Genomic DNA, 17,874 nt, shown 5'->3' with positions numbered 1-17,874 from the left:
AAAGTGCGTACTGTCACCAGTAGCAGTGGAAAAACTGTGGTCGTTGACGATACTCGGTGGCAAACTTTCGTTTTCTACAAAAATATTGAATATCACAGTCAATATTCAATAATGGCAGTGACAAGAAGGGCGTCGCACGCTGGTAGCTGGTACACGGATTCTGGTGAGAAAACCTCGAATATACGTTAATTTCAATCATCTATAACGGTCAAATAATTCCTTGAAAATATCATCTATTGTGTTTATAACCTTTGTTTGAGGTCATCAACCCATTGAACAATTACAAGATGCATTACGTACCGCTCAATATACTTTATTATCTCAGTACTTCTTTTCGTACTCTTCATTTTTTTCCACAATTTTTCACTTTCTTCGTTTAACAAAAAAAATTAACCACACCTTATTTCTCCATTTATCTTCTGATTTATTATTCAGTACAAATAGTTATGCTAAGGTTTATTGCAATCAGATTGGTGATAATACTGAAGAAGAAATACAGCGTTATTGCTTTGCTGTAAAAGTAGAAATATTGTGAAGTTGGTTTACAGATGACTGACAATGTTGCAATGAAAAATTACATTTTTTATCAATATATTTGCTAAAAATTATACACCATAAGCAAAATTATCTGTTTTAATTATGTGCAGGCACTGAGCTGAATAAGCAATTGGGCAGCTGGTTGAATGCTGCAGATTTGACCCATGGACCAGCCAGAGCGATTATAGCCCCGTTAGTAATAATTACAATCATTACAACCATTCTACAAGTGTGGCGTTTGACAAAAAGATTTAATCAAAAATTTACAGTCATGCAGGCTATTCCTACTGCGGAGCATGCGCTGGATTCGCTTATCGGCAAATCAGTCCTGTCGTTGTGTAAGTATAAGCAAAAGAAATATAAAACCATATAATACCTTCGAAAATTAGATGATCATTTTTTTTATCATTGCATGAAATGTATTCTTGCACATTTTGTTTTTTATCCTCTGACACACTGATATCCTGATAATTTTTTCACAAGCAGGGAAAATTCTTAATTTCAATTATAATGAAATTTCTATTGCGCAGCCGCAGGATATTTATTTTAGGGCCGTCCCACCACGTGAGGTTGGCAGGGTGTGCTCTATCCTCTGCATCTGTTTATCGAACACCTCTGTATGATCTACATATAGATCAACAAGGTGAATATTATTTTTTTTTAGAATCTAACAGTGTAATAATCAAATGCATAGTAGCAATTTTCACCTTCTATTAATTGAATATTTTTTAATGAGCCTAAAATTTATTTATTTACTCAAAATATTGTACTGAATGGTTATCTCCCCATAAGATCTCTTCAAAGATTCTTATTCAATGACAGGTATTGCCGTATTTATGCATTATAATAAAATCAACTATAGGATAGGCTTATTCAATGTACAAAAACATTTGTAGACAACTAGAAAATTATGCTGTAATCTTGCATCATATTTTTGATTTTATTGAATTGTAAGCAATTGTCAGAGAGTCGTGTACTAGTTGTACTTTTTTACTTGTTGCTGCAAAAACTGTAAACAGATGTAGTACATTTTTGCAGCGGTATTGTACAATCATCAAAATTCTCTGGTGCACTGCGATTATGCAAGGCTGGTATTTAATTTTTAACTCTTAAATAATTATGTCTCACAGTTTACAGAGAACTGGAAGAAACTAATCAATTTGAATGGATGGATATGAATACTGACGAGGATGAGCATAGCATTGAGATGCATTTACCTTACATTGCTAAAGTTATGGAGGAGTACGTTTTTCATATACTTGTATTTTGAATCCTATTCAAAGGGGATAAATATGCCATTATTTACTGGTATATACTTGAATGTTAATAAAAATTTTTTAAATTAATTACTTCGATTATATTTCAGCTTCAAGGACTCCTTTACTATAATTCCAATTTTAGTAGGATCCTTAAGCCCAGATAGAGAAGCTGCTTATGGAAATCTACTTGCCCCTTATTTGGCTGATCCGCAAAGCTTATTTATTATATCATCTGACTTCTGTCATTGGGGTCAGCGTTTCCGTTATACTTACTATGATCGTTCATGTGGACCCATACATAGATCCATCCATAATCTCGATAAAATGGTAAGTACCTCTACTGACTTACATACAATTTATGAATCATAAATATACTCAAAAGAGTAACAAATTTTTGATCTGTATTTTGTTGTTTCTTGTTTCGCAATAGATTTTGTATATAAAGTACTTGCCAAATTAAATGTAAACACTATAAATCATCTGATTCATATAATTATAAATATTTCATTATTCACAGGGTATGGACATAATTGAAACATTAAATCCACCTGCTTTTACCGATTACCTTAAAAAATATGGAAATACTATATGTGGAAGACATCCAATTGGAGTGCTTTTGCAGGTAAACTGTTAGAACAGTTGTTCTTATTCAAATTCTAAACTTATGTCGATGGAGTTCATAGTGAAACTTGCACAATTCAGTCCTAACGATAATTTCTTTCTAAGATAATAGTAACGAATTTGAATTTTGACGTCATCTGTAAAGATCGACTTTAGTGTCATCCTAACATGCAGCATAAGATAGATACTGGACATCTACCGATTTTTTCATCGAAACTTTTTTTGTTTTAGGCTATCAGCAGTCTAAGAAGTAATACTAATGGCCAAAAGATGAACCTTAAGTTCCTCAAATATGCTCAAAGCAGTCAATGTAATAATATGAGTGATAGTTCTGTTAGTTATGCCAGTGCTGCGTTGTTGCTTGAGTGATGTGATACTATCTGATGTTTTTCCGAAATGCAAGGTACTCATATGAAATTTTCAAATTATCGACTGATTGATGGCAGTATGTGCAGTAACATTATGGCGAACAAATTGTAGACTAAGATCAGACTTCAATGTTATAATTATCTATCATGCAGTTGACTGAAATTCAGAAGGTAATTGCTCTCATTTTAAGCCAAGAATATATAGTGGAAATTGTGGATTAAAAAACTAATTCTTTTTATATAGCAATAATATAAACTATGCAAATGAGGTAAATGGCTCACCGATGTGTTTTGAATTTGAGTTTGAAGTATTTTCAACTTGATATATATCAAAGAAATGTTAATTTTTTTTTTACATTTCCTTTTTTGCACCTTAAAATTAAATAAATGTGGACATAGCTTACTTACTAGATAATTTAATGCCTGATTTCTAATTCATAATTAAGGGCTATGTACACACGTGTAACAATACGCGTACATGCGACCTTGCTGGATAATTACTATGTAAGAATTTTCTATTTTGGTAATATTATCATTACTCTATATGTATTTATTTCGGTAATTTTATTACAGAAATGGATTTTCTGCTAATATTATGCAAAATCTTAATTTGGCTTACTACTTACGTTGCTGACTCTATTCCTCAAATTTTTCGAAAAATTCTTTCGTTTGTGTGTCTCAATAATAGTTACATGCTCAACCTCTTTCCAGTCCTAGAGCAGGTTTTTCATAAGTACGTTACTAATGATATATTTAGCAAGCTACTTACATATTCACCAGTCAGTATAGAGGTAAAAGACGTGCAATACTATGTGTTACATTCGGTTCCGGATCTTGAGTAATAGGTCTTATGTATTATTCACTTTTCACACTGGCAAATTCATAATCTACAAGGGAGCTTATATGCTTTGTTCACAATGAGCGTGGGCAATTTGTTTTCAGTACCTCATGCGATTATCCTTGTACTAATTAAAGTCCATATATTTTAAAGTTTATATCTTGTTGATATTTTTAAATAAACAACCTACAATAGTTAAAATATGTGTATTTTGATTAATTACAGATTTGAATACATTGAATTGTTACACTAATATATGAAAGGAAAGTGTTAAACTTAATTGAATAAGTTACACCAAAAAATGATGCATTAGTGTAATCCCAAATTTACTTGAATTTCCGTTGTGACCTTTAGGAAAGTGTACATCACGTGATTCGATTGGATTCATAAAGTATACAATTTACATTATGAATATCGATTCTTTCAATAAGTCAAAATTGGCGGCGTTTTAATAGCTTCATTTAGATAATTTTACTTTACTCCAATTAGTCATTTTGTATCAAATCATTCGCATCGCATCCTTCAGGAACATATTTTTCAATTCAATGAGCACAGTATTAAAACAAAATTATTTTATTATCAGATATTATTTTACATAACTTCAACTGAATATTTATAAATATATTTCACATATTCTCCTTTTCTCTGCAATTACTCGTTTTTTGGTACGTTTTTCATGGGTATTATATTATAAATTATACATCAATATACACTGGTGATCAATAGACCGTGAATTTTTTGTAAAACTAGCATCGTTGTCTGTGTATATTAATTTCAAATTGAATTAAGTGTATCAGCTAAAAATTTATTAACGAATGCCCACACTTCATAAAGAACTAGGATCTGTAACATAGTGACATAAAATGTACTGTTGCAAAGTTAAATACATAGATTGGCACTATGTTCTAGTTTAATAGCTTGTGGCATTCGTAATTTTTCTTATTTTCCCATAAAATTTCTAATGGATTTTTTACCGATTATAAGTTTACACTTGCTCAGGAAATGGCTAGATACGTATCCTCTGGAATAATGTCCAAAACATTTTAGTTTCCATTTCCGATTTACTACCTTATCATCAAATATCAAACAGACTCACTTTACTGCAAAGGATAAGCCATATCCTTAGATATACCAACATGTAATAAACTATTGATCAGTACTGGACAATGGTATGACATTCAAATATACGTCGTACTGTTGATCCAGTCCTATGTAACAATCAGACATCAGATAAAACGTCAGTTTTTTGCGACCTGTAACAATATATTTGATGAGGAAGAGTCAAAGCTATTCACGAACTATTATTTCAATTCAACTTATATTGTTTATTCTGATCTCAATATTTTCACTTTAATATAAAAGTGAATTATTACTTCTACTATATTTTCAAAGTGTTGGAGAATAAAATCGAGCACAATGATTTAATATATTCACCTGTGCATGGTGGAGTGGAGAAGAATAGCTGATTACACTTGCGCTGTCCTCTAATACCCGATGCTCTCTTTAGAGCTAATAACTCTGTTTCTGTTTCATCTCCAAATATCAAAAACCAACCCTCATCTTTTCCTCTTGGAAACTTGGGGCAATGTGCTTTCAGATTTTGAGTGTGATTCTTTCTTTTCATGCCCACAATGAGTGTGTAATCACTGCCTTCGTGAACATCTATCCAGCAATTAGGTCGGGCAGGCTGAGATACTTTTTTCTCTGTGCTACCATCCGCCCACCAGCCTTGTAATGTTAATTCTACGGATATTACTGGCATTTCCTTTATAACTTGATGAATCTATACATAGAATAGTATCAGTATTAGATTACGACATGCGGTAAAACACAAATTGAATGAAATGTAATAAGTTTTGAGTAGGCAATAACGAAGAACGCAATTGATAAATCACCTGCTGAATTTCATTATCAACGAATTCTTCTTGTAGGGCGTTTGCTAGCCGGCTGTAATTTCCATAGGTGACAGTGCATAACATGGGCAAAGATTTTGGCAACGTAGAGAATAATCGCAAATGCTCCTTCTCCAGATGTGGTAAAGTTAGCAACGCAGACTCATCAATCCATCTTGCTTGAATAATCATTTGAAGCACTTGCATGAGACGCAGCGCTGCTCCAAGCCAACCCCGGTCGGCGACAATATCTATCATCGCCTTGTTAAGATGACAAAATTTTCATTACCATAAATTAAGTTGAACAAGCTATTCAAGAAACTATTAAAGAAATTCAAAATTTTTGTAGTTATAGTTCAATATATTAACTATAACTATGTGATCCTCATTTGATATGGCATTATGAGTGGTTTATAGGTGGTTTAATTTTATGTTACAAAATACTCCATTCTTGAATTGCCGCATGCAGTTCTTTTATTTTCTATTTTAATTTAAATAGCAAACTAAAAATTACCTGCAATATCCTGATAGCTTGGTCAAGAACAGATTTAAGATCAGTCAGATAGTCTGCACAGGGTAAAGGCAATCTGGAGAAATGTGCTTGCAGTAGCAGAAATGTTTTAGTATGTGGTGAATCTAAAGTTGATGAATCTACCGCATGACGGCACATTTTTGCCAATTCTCTGAAAACAATTTGAAAATAGTATGTAATTGCTGTATTAGGTTCAAAAAGAGACCGAAACAAGTGTAGTGTCCAAATCCAGGATTATAACAAAATGCAAAATGAGTCATGGTGCTAAATGGCGAGTGACAGTAAACAGAAAGAACCTTTTTAAAAAAGTAGTCCAGACTAGCTTTGCAATGAGAATAGGTTACAGTGAATAACTGAAAATGGGTCATTACTTACTCGTTGAGTAAGTCTTCGTTGTGTCTCACTGGTAATTGATTGTATTCATGAGCATCGCATGCGATCCGCAAGAGTTGTTCTAGTGTCAGATTTTCTTTTAAATTATTGTTAAACAATAACATTGTTTGATGGGATAGATAATAGAAGGATGCTATCCTGCCCATTGAGAGAGGAGACAAACATTGTTCAGCCTGTGGACAATTATTACAATATTATATTGCGAATATCTTATGTGTAGAAGAGTACTTCAACGAAAAACCAAAAGTTGTATGTACGAATTGACTGAAAGACATTTTGAATGCTTCATATTATTGATAAAAACGGGACACATGATTACCTGATCATAGTCAATGCAATACGAATCTATCAATACACTGAGAGTCTTCTCAACCAACCCAGAAAGATACAAATTAACTTCTGCTGGTTCTAACACCTCGAGCTCATAATACCTCGGGTTCTTCATCAATCTTCTAAAGAAGTACGTCCAGGTTAAATAGTCAAGAAATTCTTGCTTATTCTTTATTGTACCGGCAACAATCTCGGCATTAATGTGATCTGGTAATACTTCTAGTAAGCTCGATTCCACTGGGAATGGCTCGTATAAGAATTTTTTGTAGAAGTTCTTCTTTATGTCATGGACAAGGACTACAGCTACCCCAGAATCATCAAATTGAGGTCGACCAGCTCGACCCATCATCTGTAGAACATCTGTTATTGGCATGTCAACGTATCGTTTTGATTTTCCATCGTAATATTCAGTGCCTTTTATTACAACCAAGTGAGCGGGAAAGTTTACTCCCCAAGCTAAAGTCGCAGTTGTTATTAGTACCTGAGAAAAGTAATTGATGGCTAATTAGTATCTCGAGGATGCATGCATACTGAACGAAATACACCTAAGAGCAGAAAAGGCCTTTTACTCACCTGTATTTTGTTATTTACAAAGAGTTCTTCGACAGTTCTTCTATCCCTATCCTGCAGGCCAGCATGATGGAGTCCAATTCCAAAAGCTAAGGTCAATTTCAAATTTGTGTCTTTGATGTTGACCAGAATATTGTCCATTTCATCATCTAGCATATGTAACCATTGTTTTGGATCATTTTCGGCAGCAAGATAAGCAATTAAATCTAGTGCTGTTAAACGAGTCTGCCTTCGAGAAGATACAAAGACAAGAGAAGGGCTGCAGGGAGCATGCTGCCTGATCGCTTGGAAAGTTGGACGATTCATTGTCGCCATTCGTGGACAATAGTGCTTGCCTGGGAATCCACTGATGTGAACTTCTAGTGGCACTGGCCGAACTGATGGTCGGAAATTATAAAGTCCCATCTGAATAAAAAAATTTTACGAGTAGATCGGTGAAGATCTACATATAGCTGCAGCACTAGAGGTGTAGAACTTAATATGACTACCATGATTTAGGCATGTCAGTTTTTTAGTTTGCTCACCTGTTCAATTCCAAGCCAATTGGCCAAATCAACAGCATTAGCCAACGCTGTAGAAAGGCCAACAATTCGCAACGCTTTAGAAGTATGAGAGGCGATAAAGTTTGTTCGAGAGACAATCACTTCTAGAACCGGACCCCTGTCTTCACCAAGAAGGTGGATTTCATCTATTATGATTAGTGCTACTTTTTGCACATAGTTTCTTGTCTGCCAACTTCTACTAATACCGTCCCACTTTTCAGGTGTTGTTACGATCACGCTTGCACTAGCTATTGCTCGTACATCTGGAGAAACATCACCGGTTAACTCAACAACAGTTCTTCCTAATTTTTCTTCGATTCTCACTTTCCAGTCGTTGATTCTTTCCCTGACTAAAGCTTTGAGTGGAGCTATATACACTACCTAGAATAAAAATTCAAATAATTTACAGGTACAAAATTCTTCTTCAATGGGAACAAAAATATGCAGAAGAAAAGATTAGACATACTTTTTGACCCGGGTATTCTTTGAATACCCTAAACATAGCAATTTCTGCAGCAATTGTTTTTCCCGAACCAGTAGGAGCTCCCAGAAGCACATTATTATCGGTATGGTAAAGGCAGTGAAAAATCTGCGTTTGGATTGGATTAAAGTGTGAAAATTTATACAAATTTTCAAACTTTGGATCCTTCAATGCAGTTACTGGCAGTGGCTGTAGTTCTAATAAATCTGTTGACATGTAAAAAACAAATCAATCGATTGTACCAGCATTTGTGACACAGAAATGGTTTCAAAATTCATCAACACTGGCGAAAATTTATGTCTTCTTCAACGTAAATACAAAGGAAGAAAAAAGTAACCGCTCACCAGTATGTGGTGGGTGTGTCTCTGGAAGTATCAGACCTTGAAATGATAAAGCTAGTACCATTTCACATCCTAACCAACGATCGCTAACAGCCTTCACAAAGTATTGAGTTGGTAAAGGTTCTGAGAGTGGAATTGTCATCACAAGATCTTGATCTGCTTTCTCATAAACCTGCATGGAAATCAGAATTAAATCAGAAAACCTCATTTAATCCTATACATCTATGTGTAATTATATATGATTAATAAAGGATGGCTTGAATATCGAATGAAATCCACCATCACATACCAAGCAATGTAATAAGCTGTTGAAAAATTAAGTTCGCATCATGGCTGCTGCGATAATATTTACCATTTTCCGTGTTACCAAAAAGTATTCATGATGATAGATAAAATTACTGTCTGGATCTTCTATCCAAATCCAAAAGGCTTCTGAACTTTTTCCATGCACTCTATCATTCCAGCGAAAATCTGGAGTAATTTTCAAACGAATGCGAAGAACTGTTCGTGTGATTGGTTGCAAACTTGCCTCTAATTCTAGGGAAGGGAATTCACTGCAACATTTTTTGATCAAACTTGCCATCTTTTGGTTTCTCAAAATATTTCCTGTGAAAATGTAAAAATACATGGAATCAGTAATATCACTTTAATTATGTTAAATAATACTTGTTCTATTCGAGTTATTATTAGAGATTGATAGATGTAATGAATTCATACTACATATTTCACAATGGTAAGATATTTCTATATCATTGCATATTTTAATTGTTTTACACATGCAATGACAACTTACCAATTTCTTTAATATCCATATCTTTGAGTTTTTCCATTGTAAGATGACGATCTTCAATTTTTGTGATAATATCTTGAGGCAAACAACAAAATTGGCGCATGGGACTCATGTGATCCCACTGTTGTAATTCCAACATTTTTGCTATACCTAGCAAACGTCCTGCCATAATTGCATTGTTCTTTCGCAGTACCATCTCAAATAAAGCTCGACAGATACGAACAGCATTCTGGAAATAATAAACTTTTTTAGCTGCTGATATGAAATGTAAAGACTTCTGTAACATGAAATTATGCAATGATATTCAAATCGTTTTGTTCTTTTTATGGTATCAATTGAAAATTATAAAAATTATGCACATATTTTCAATTTGAAAATCTGTTCAAGATACCGTTTATACTTGAAAGTATATACAAACTGTTTTTGTAGAAAATGTCTTACCTGTGTGATGTAGGACTGATCCGATAATAACGAAAAAGAATTGACACGACCTCGTGACAAGTATGTTTGCAGTAAAATATTCACTTTTCCATGAATATTCTCTGCTCCACCTTGTACTAAAACCTCGCAATAGTCTGTAATTAAATTATCCAATTCGTCCATCTCATCATCTCTGACCTATAAGATGTAAGTTGAAAATAGAAAGCAGGCCCACTAAATAAATTACAAGTTAGCAAATTGTGCTTCCAATTTTGCAAAACTTACTTTGAGCTGCTCAAATTCTTGTGACCTTGATATCATTCCTAGCACATCAGCTTCGGTCATAATGGGCTTCATATGTTCGTTGAATATTTCGACAGTATCATATTTAATATAAAAATGACTCGCCGTTCTACCCAGGTCTTTAAATAAAAAGTATAAAAAATTGTAACAAAATAAATGGCAAAATTAACACTGTGACTTGTAATAAATCTTAGTTTTCGTACCAGTTACACTGAGATCCCCAGTTCGAGCAATGTAACGAATCATTCTAGCTTTATCCAAAGCTTTTGCAGCTGTGTCAATTAACTCCTTTCGTTTTCGTTCCAAGTTTGGATCTTCAATAACATCCTGATAATTGATTCCATATACTTGAGGGTTCAGTCTCATTCGAACAAACAAATATGTGTAACTTAGCCACTCGACTGCTTCTTCTACATTCGATATCGTTCCTAGTGTAATCTATAGTAAAATAAAACTCCGTTAATAAGAAAATAGTAAATTGCATATTGAGGAGGCAAAGTGGGTCTTTTTACCCTGAGTAAAAATTTGCAATATAATTCGTAGGGTGAGCAAGTTCATGAGCCGAAAAGGATTATAGTAAATATGAAAGGTGAAAAAACCTTGTCTTCGTGGTGCACAGGATAGCTTATTGATCAAAAGTATGGTTTACAACTTTGTTTTCTTATTCTCTTAATTTGTTAATATCGCAAGTAAAAAAGATTCGTAAACCACACTTGCGTGCATAAATTCAATTCAATATTACAATTACTGAATTCGGTAATTCAATTAGTATCAAAATTTCACTGCATTTGGTAGCTCGAAACATGTACTAAAATATCTCCCTAAATGAAGGATTGAATACAGTCAAAATCTAATTCTTTTAAATTGTAATACTCCCGGAACGTAAATCAACAGAACAACAACTTTGACAGAAATAGCATTTATGATATCATCAGGAAAATTAATACTCGAATGTTTTTCGATTTTCTTTGAGTTTTGTCCAATTATTAGTAAAGGATATTGGGTGGGAAAATGTGTACTACGTACTTCAGCATTTAAATTGTCCGCCAAATGAGTAATAAAGTTACTTTCAATTGGAAATTGGTTGGTCAGTAACGAAAGATAATGGGACAATTTGTTATGGGTTGTGATTATTGTGCCATGTCCAGATGTATCGAACTGTGGTCGACCGGCGCGACCAAATATTTGCAATACATCTAAAATGCCCAAGTCAATGAATGTCCCATGTTTTGAATCATATATTTCTGTACCCTGAGAACAATCCATTTAATTATTACACAACCTGAAATGAATTAAACGAATCTTTATAGGTGTTAATTACTTTCAAGACCTTACACGTATAACAACGGCATGTGCTGGTAAATTAACACCCCAAGCTAGTGTCGATGTGCACACAAGAACCTTTATCAAACCATCTGCAAAATATTTTTCGACCAGATTCCTAAAAAAAATTAAAGGCATTTTCTCAGTATTATGTTCTGTGATTAACTTGATTCATAAATTGTGTTTTATGGATGGCAAATCAATAAATATGAATATAATAATCGCAAATTTGATTCCCTGTTGAACTTTTAAGACTACTTTTAAGTGATATGTAATTCAATGTTGAATCATACAGAAGATCAATTCAAGGTGTGCTTACCTGTCTGTACGTAACATTCCAGCATGATGTACAGAAAAGCCGTAGGAAAATAACTCTCCAAGGTGCTTGTTTCGGGATTTTGCTAGTGCTTTTTGGGCGAGTCCGGTGTTACCATCTGACATAAATAATTTTTGCGTGCCATTTTGTAATGCCATTTCTTTGAGAACTGTTGCTGTTCGGATGGTAGCATTACGAGCATGTACAAACACCATTACCTGATCAGAATTGAAAAGAACACTGTCATTGCTAGTAGTTCAATTAACTATTCGTTCATATCATAATATTATGAGATTGCAACTAACAAATGCTGTTTCTATAGTACCAATATAAAGCAAAAAAAATCTGTTTTTTTCCATGTGAAATCCAAAAATACTATTTCACCAACCTGATGACCCTTTCGAACCATATCGACAACGTGATTGTAACATACAAGGTCCATATCAGCCATTTGCTGTAAAGGTTTCACTGCCTTCACACCTATAAAAGTCTGGCCGAGAGGTACAGGTCGAAATCGATGATCAAAGTAAAACAAACCCTTATGTGGGTTTACTCGGAGAAATTTTGCCACGTCTGTATAATTGGGTAGGGTTGCAGATAGTCCAACTATTCTGATCATACTTTGAGATGATTCGACCTAGCAGCAGGTAAATATATTAGTATGAATAATACACTAAACATATAATGACCAAATTCTTTCAAGGCTATTCAGAGTAAATTCAAACAGATATGTATTATAAACAAATCAATATTTTTTTACCCCGGTCATTCCAAAGATATGATTTATTAGGATGAAGTATTTGCTAAGTTTTATAGGATATTCAACTGATTGCGTTATGAATCTTTTTCAATAATGCCTATACTCGTTAGATTATAGTAATTAGGGTTTTTCATTTTTCGAAAAATTACCTGTCTGAGCGTTCGGGCAACCAATGCTTCAACAACAGGTCCACGATCTCCATGAAGCAAATGAACTTCGTCAATGATTAGTAACTTAACTATACTTGTGAGCGCTATATCTCCAGTTCCCTTCCTTGTAACAACGTCCCATTTTTCTGGAGTAGTGACGATCATCTGTGTTTGCTGAATCTCCACTTTTGTTAGCTGCATATCACCGGTAAGTTCTCGCACAGAAACACCCAAACATCCCAATCTTTTATTGAAACTGGATGTCATTTCAGCTGCCAAGGCTTTCATAGGTGCTATATATACTATTTTAAATTGATCTCTTTTTAAGACTCCTTGTGCAATATGCAGTTTAATCTGATGTATCACGGTTAGCATTGCAACATTGGTTTTACCAGCTCCAGTTGGAGCACAGATCAACAAATTTTCGTTCGTATGATAAGCAGCGTCAAAGACTATGCTTTGTATTCTATTCAATGATTTTATCCCATGAAACGCCATTTGACCGACCTAGACGGAATTTTGGGTTAAATTATCATTATTATGGCTGCAATTTGAGAGGAAAAAAATATGTAAACCAGTCAATTTCCAAATCCCATCCAATTTTTGAATCGACTATGGCGGAATGGCAGGCATGTCTTATCCAGGAATTACTTTAATGTCTTTCAGGTTACCTCATCTAACGAAGATATCATCACAGGATTATTGCCAACGTCCAGAACTGCGGCTGGAGGAACTGGTATATGTACTTCCTCGCATAACTGAGAATCTTTTCTCTCGACATTTTCTGGCAGCATGACCTTTTGTCCAGAAACAAAGCCTGTAAGTTGAGTACTTATTTATGAATTCCAATGGGGGAAATGCAATTTATAACTTGCTGTAAAATAAATTGCTGTGTTTAAAAATCACTGGAAATCATACACAGTGTGTTACAATATTCTCTTTATTCAATGCAAAGACTAGACTTGGATTATAGGAATTTGTCACATTAGATAACTTGCCTGCAGCAGCTCTCGTAGTAAGCTTCGAATCGAAAACGAATGGATATCTCTCTGCTTGAATACCAGACGGGAAAATGTTTCTTTTAGTCGTATTGAGGATAGGAGCTTGCATGGCTTGTCTCATCAATGCTTCTTGTCGTTTTAGACGTAGCTCAACAGGATCAAAAGTTTCCTCGTCATCGTCTTCACCGTTTTCCAATTTGTTTGTAATTTTATTTAGCTTTTTCTCTTCCTTGCGATATTGTTTGATCAGTTGCTTTTCTTTTTCAGACTGCACAATTACTTGACATCCTACTTGCGGTCTTGGTATAGCTTAATGATGAATAACCATGAAAGCATAAAAAAAAAGTAAAATGTTGTATTTGTAATTACTGTAAGTCATTAAATGTTGGTAATTTAGAAGGTTGAAACACTTACGTGCATTGCTTTTTTGCGTCTTTTGAATAGTGAATAAGGCAACGATACTTTTCTGATGCTCAAGAACGTATTCAATGAATTCTATATTTTCATAGCCAAGAAGATCAAAGAGTTCTGTTTGAAGATTATCACCACCACATTTTAACTTATCCACTATCATATGTCCAAAATCTTCATATATCATTTCTGCTGAGTATTTCTCATAACATTTCTTCAGTCCTTTTGTGAATCGGCTCTTTTCGAACTGTAAATAAGATGGATTTTTAAATATGAAATCATGCCAGTCGCACATCAGGTTGAAAATGAATGTTCAATATAGAGTAAGTAAAAATATTTCGATTCAATAAATAATAGAGAATTAGGGAAGACTTTTTATTGTTCAGCTGTTTACTACTAGCTATGTTTTATCAAATGAATTATTTTCAACTAATAGTGTCTTTTCCGTCAATTTCTCTTTTTTTTTTTTTTTTTTATATAGCTTTTGCCGAACAGCAATCAACAAGTTACAATCTCAATCGATAAACGTTGAAGAAACTACTAACGATAGGCACAAAACAGTGCATCTACGAAGTATGATGATATACTAACGTAAAATACAGTCATATGCACAAACAAACCTCAGTTTTGTTTGATGTAATAGTATCAGCATTGTATGCCATAGTGAATTTGCTGGTAATTTTAATTGGATTTTTGGCAGACATATCTTGCAGTTTCTCAGTTTCGGGCCAAGTGACTTTTGCTGGAAAAAAGGGAATATCAAGACCAAACATGTGTGGTGGAAAATCCAGTATGTCGTTCTCTTTTTCTTCCGAATTAAGTATGTATTCCATCGATCTCTCTGATATTCGCTCTCGGATTGCTTTTATTAACTGAAAATCATAATGATGTTGAGAAACTTACAGAAATAGTTAGAACATCGAAATTTGACAAATTCAAATGATCATAATAATATACCTGACTGAATTCGATAATAAAGCACAACAGTAAATTTTGTTCCCAGAACCGGACGGAGTAATATTGTTGAAAAAAATGTTATTAGCCCATCAATTTGAATTATCCCTTGCTTACATAGCTACTGATATATTTTTCCATAAAGATAGGACTCAATGTATTTGCCGTAATTGTTACCTGCATAATTGTATTAGCTTTTTCCAGTGTAATCGAACCAAAGGTTTGTCGTAAAATCTTAAGATTTTTTTGGCTGACATTACTTTCATTAATCAGAAGCTTTAATATAAATATTGCAGCTTCATCCATTAGCTCGGAAGTCTGTCCCTCTGGAATAAATTAAATATTTTGCAATTTATGCAAAAATAATTATGAATTAAATGTTCATGCTAGAAATTTTTGACACTTGCAAACATGGAAAAGTACCACCACACTACATGTCATTTTTTGACAAATACCAACCGCAGAAACTGGAAGCTTCGTGATGTATCTGATGCAAATATGGAACCGCATCTTTGTGTACAAATTTGCAAATTTCTGACCAGGTTGGACCTCTGCAAATAAATATTAACTTGATGAATATGATGGATTGAAAATGAGTAATTGTTACATGTACAATACTATAGCACTATAGCACTATAGAAAAAATACAACATGTTTCAAGAAAAGGGTTCCCTACTTGCTGGACTTTGCAGCTCTTTCAAGCCGTTTGGCAATAAGATTATTCTTCTCATTTTCGAGCTTCTTTAATCGTCCTAAGTCCGTGAAGGCACGTAGTGAACGTGTGAGCCGAGGCAGTTCTCGCATCTCTGATAATTTTACAGCTGCGGTTGTGTGTGGAATTTGTTTAAGACTACCTGTAACCTAATTGAAACAAATATTTTATTTTATCACTTCTTTCACGAGTATGAATAGCAGTGCATAAAGCAACTATCAACTGTGTTTGTTGAGTGACTAAAGAAAGTTCTTCACCTCAAAAAATACCCGATACTACAAAGATATCACGATACCTGAATGTTTAAAAATGACCTGGTTAAGTTAACCTATAATTATGCTCTGTGATTTTTGTTCATTATTCAGAGGGGAATCAAAGGGAATGAAGCTCATCAGAATCCGAGTAAAGCTACAGCTGCACAAAACCAATGACAAAACTGTCAGTGTGATCCCTCAATAATTAAATTCGGAATATAGCATAACAAGTGCCACGTGAAAGAACAGCTAGTGGATAAATGTTGGCGCAATACTTGTGATCATAATAATAAATAAATCGAACTCACGACAAGTTTCAACGATTTGAACAATGCGTGACTAATTTTCGATTTACCTTTCAAACTGTCAACGTGCTGTCAGCCGAAACTTGACACGACGCGTTACGGCATTTTGTGCAATGTGTACACTAATGGCTGCGTGTGTAGTCAACGAAGATTGTACCAGTTACTGGGATTCCCCTAATTATGTAGTTGATAAGCATGAATGAGAAAGTTCATGATTCTGGTTACATATCAAAAAATATATCAGGCATCTGCCTCTTATACTTCTTCCTCTATTTTTTCACTCCTTAGCATTTGAGGTGATATGTGGATTAAAAATTTTTTACATTCAAAAAATCGAGAGCCTTTTGAAGCACTACTGATTTCTATTGTATCAATGCGTAGGATTAAAGTTATCTCGAATCTTTAATCTCGAACTTGCAGCAACGGTTAGACGTTGTCTCAAGTGATCAGAAACAAAACCGGTCAGACGGCTGCTGTCATGTGCTGCGCTACTACTAGGAGATATTCCAGTTAGATGAACATGAAACAAAATGAAATTATTTTCAATACTTACAACGTTAGTTTTAATGAATTTTACTATACAGAATTTTAGTTCTGGTGAGGAAATGCTGAGTAACAGTTTAAAGCTTCAAACCTTTTTTGAAAAGACTAGAATTTGTCTGTGTACTTTGTACGTGTTTGATACATAGCTTCGGTAAAAGCTGCTGCACCAAATGACTTGAAATCATTCAAATGCACATACACTGCACTTCCTAATGATTTATTAGAGACCATCAAACCTATTTATGAGGATTTGAGAAAAGATGCACTTCAGGAGTGATGTGTCGGAAGCATTACTCAAAACAGTAATGAGAATCTGAAACAACTGATTGGACTCTGAAATCTGTAAATGGAACCTCAACTATCGTTGAGATTGCAGCTTATGTGGCAGCATGCGTTTTCAATTAAAGCTCTTTTCCACTGTTGAATCAGTACTGAAACAAGTTCCCATGAACGGGCCCGAGCAACAGACGCGATGCGAATAAGTAGAACGGAGCAGGAAGCTGAAAATCAAAAGTAAAGAAGGCCAAATTCGTCGTAGGTAGGAGCAAAAAGATGCTCTAGATACTTTGGAAGGAAGTTATATTCGTTATAGACCTGGCATCGATGATTTTGTGTGAGTATAGACAATAAAACTCGTTTATCGATATTTTATTTTTAATTTTCTAGTGTTTAAATCTTCAAAGCGTTTTTTTCATGATCAACGCATTGAAGTCAGTGCCCCTCATAACTCAAAAACAACTGTACTGATCCTTCTGAAATTTTGTACACTCTTTATACATAAATTCCAAGGTAACCCTGTGAAGTTTTTTTTATTTTTTATTATTATAATTTATTTTACTACAACAAATTTGCCGATTTTTTTGGTCAAAAATCGGTATTTTGACTTCTAAGTGTTACCAAAAATTGAAAAAAAAATTAACAAAATAGAG

At 34.1% G+C, this 17,874-nt stretch overlaps 2 protein-coding genes across 2 annotated transcripts; one reads left to right on the top strand and one right to left on the bottom strand.

Moving 5' to 3' along the window:
- The first annotated feature begins 7 nt into the window (after nt 1-7).
- LOC124409633 (protein MEMO1) lies at nt 8-2,836 on the top strand. Its single transcript, XM_046887376.1, has 8 exons — nt 8-163; nt 648-729; nt 807-875; nt 1,068-1,180; nt 1,668-1,779; nt 1,904-2,123; nt 2,314-2,418; nt 2,649-2,836. Exons 1-8 carry the CDS (start codon nt 112-114, stop codon nt 2,784-2,786), a joined length of 891 nt encoding a protein of 296 aa, XP_046743332.1. The 5' UTR covers nt 8-111; the 3' UTR covers nt 2,787-2,836.
- Nucleotides 2,837-4,033: 1,197 nt separating this feature from the next.
- On the bottom strand, nt 4,034-16,423 carry LOC124409622 (activating signal cointegrator 1 complex subunit 3). Its single transcript, XM_046887356.1, has 28 exons — nt 16,406-16,423; nt 15,808-15,985; nt 15,591-15,682; nt 15,309-15,457; nt 14,798-15,049; nt 14,181-14,424; nt 13,764-14,075; nt 13,437-13,582; nt 12,766-13,272; nt 12,245-12,493; nt 11,860-12,074; nt 11,553-11,658; nt 11,244-11,468; nt 10,421-10,655; nt 10,200-10,336; nt 9,936-10,112; nt 9,498-9,723; nt 9,057-9,310; nt 8,708-8,876; nt 8,349-8,569; nt 7,865-8,263; nt 7,344-7,745; nt 6,760-7,251; nt 6,423-6,613; nt 6,030-6,198; nt 5,519-5,776; nt 5,058-5,406; nt 4,034-4,876 (listed from the first exon to the last, which is right to left on the bottom strand). Exons 2-28 carry the CDS (start codon nt 15,933-15,935, stop codon nt 4,770-4,772), a joined length of 6,411 nt encoding a protein of 2,136 aa, XP_046743312.1. The 5' UTR covers nt 15,936-15,985; nt 16,406-16,423; the 3' UTR covers nt 4,034-4,769.
- Nucleotides 16,424-17,874: the final 1,451 nt, after the last annotated feature.

Source organism: Diprion similis, chromosome 8 (genome assembly GCF_021155765.1).
Source record: "Diprion similis isolate iyDipSimi1 chromosome 8, iyDipSimi1.1, whole genome shotgun sequence".
In the NCBI taxonomy this organism is placed as follows: domain Eukaryota; kingdom Metazoa; phylum Arthropoda; class Insecta; order Hymenoptera; family Diprionidae; genus Diprion; species Diprion similis.
The sequence above is the reverse complement of the archived record's forward strand: the minus strand, read 5'-3'. Positions and strand labels throughout refer to the sequence as shown.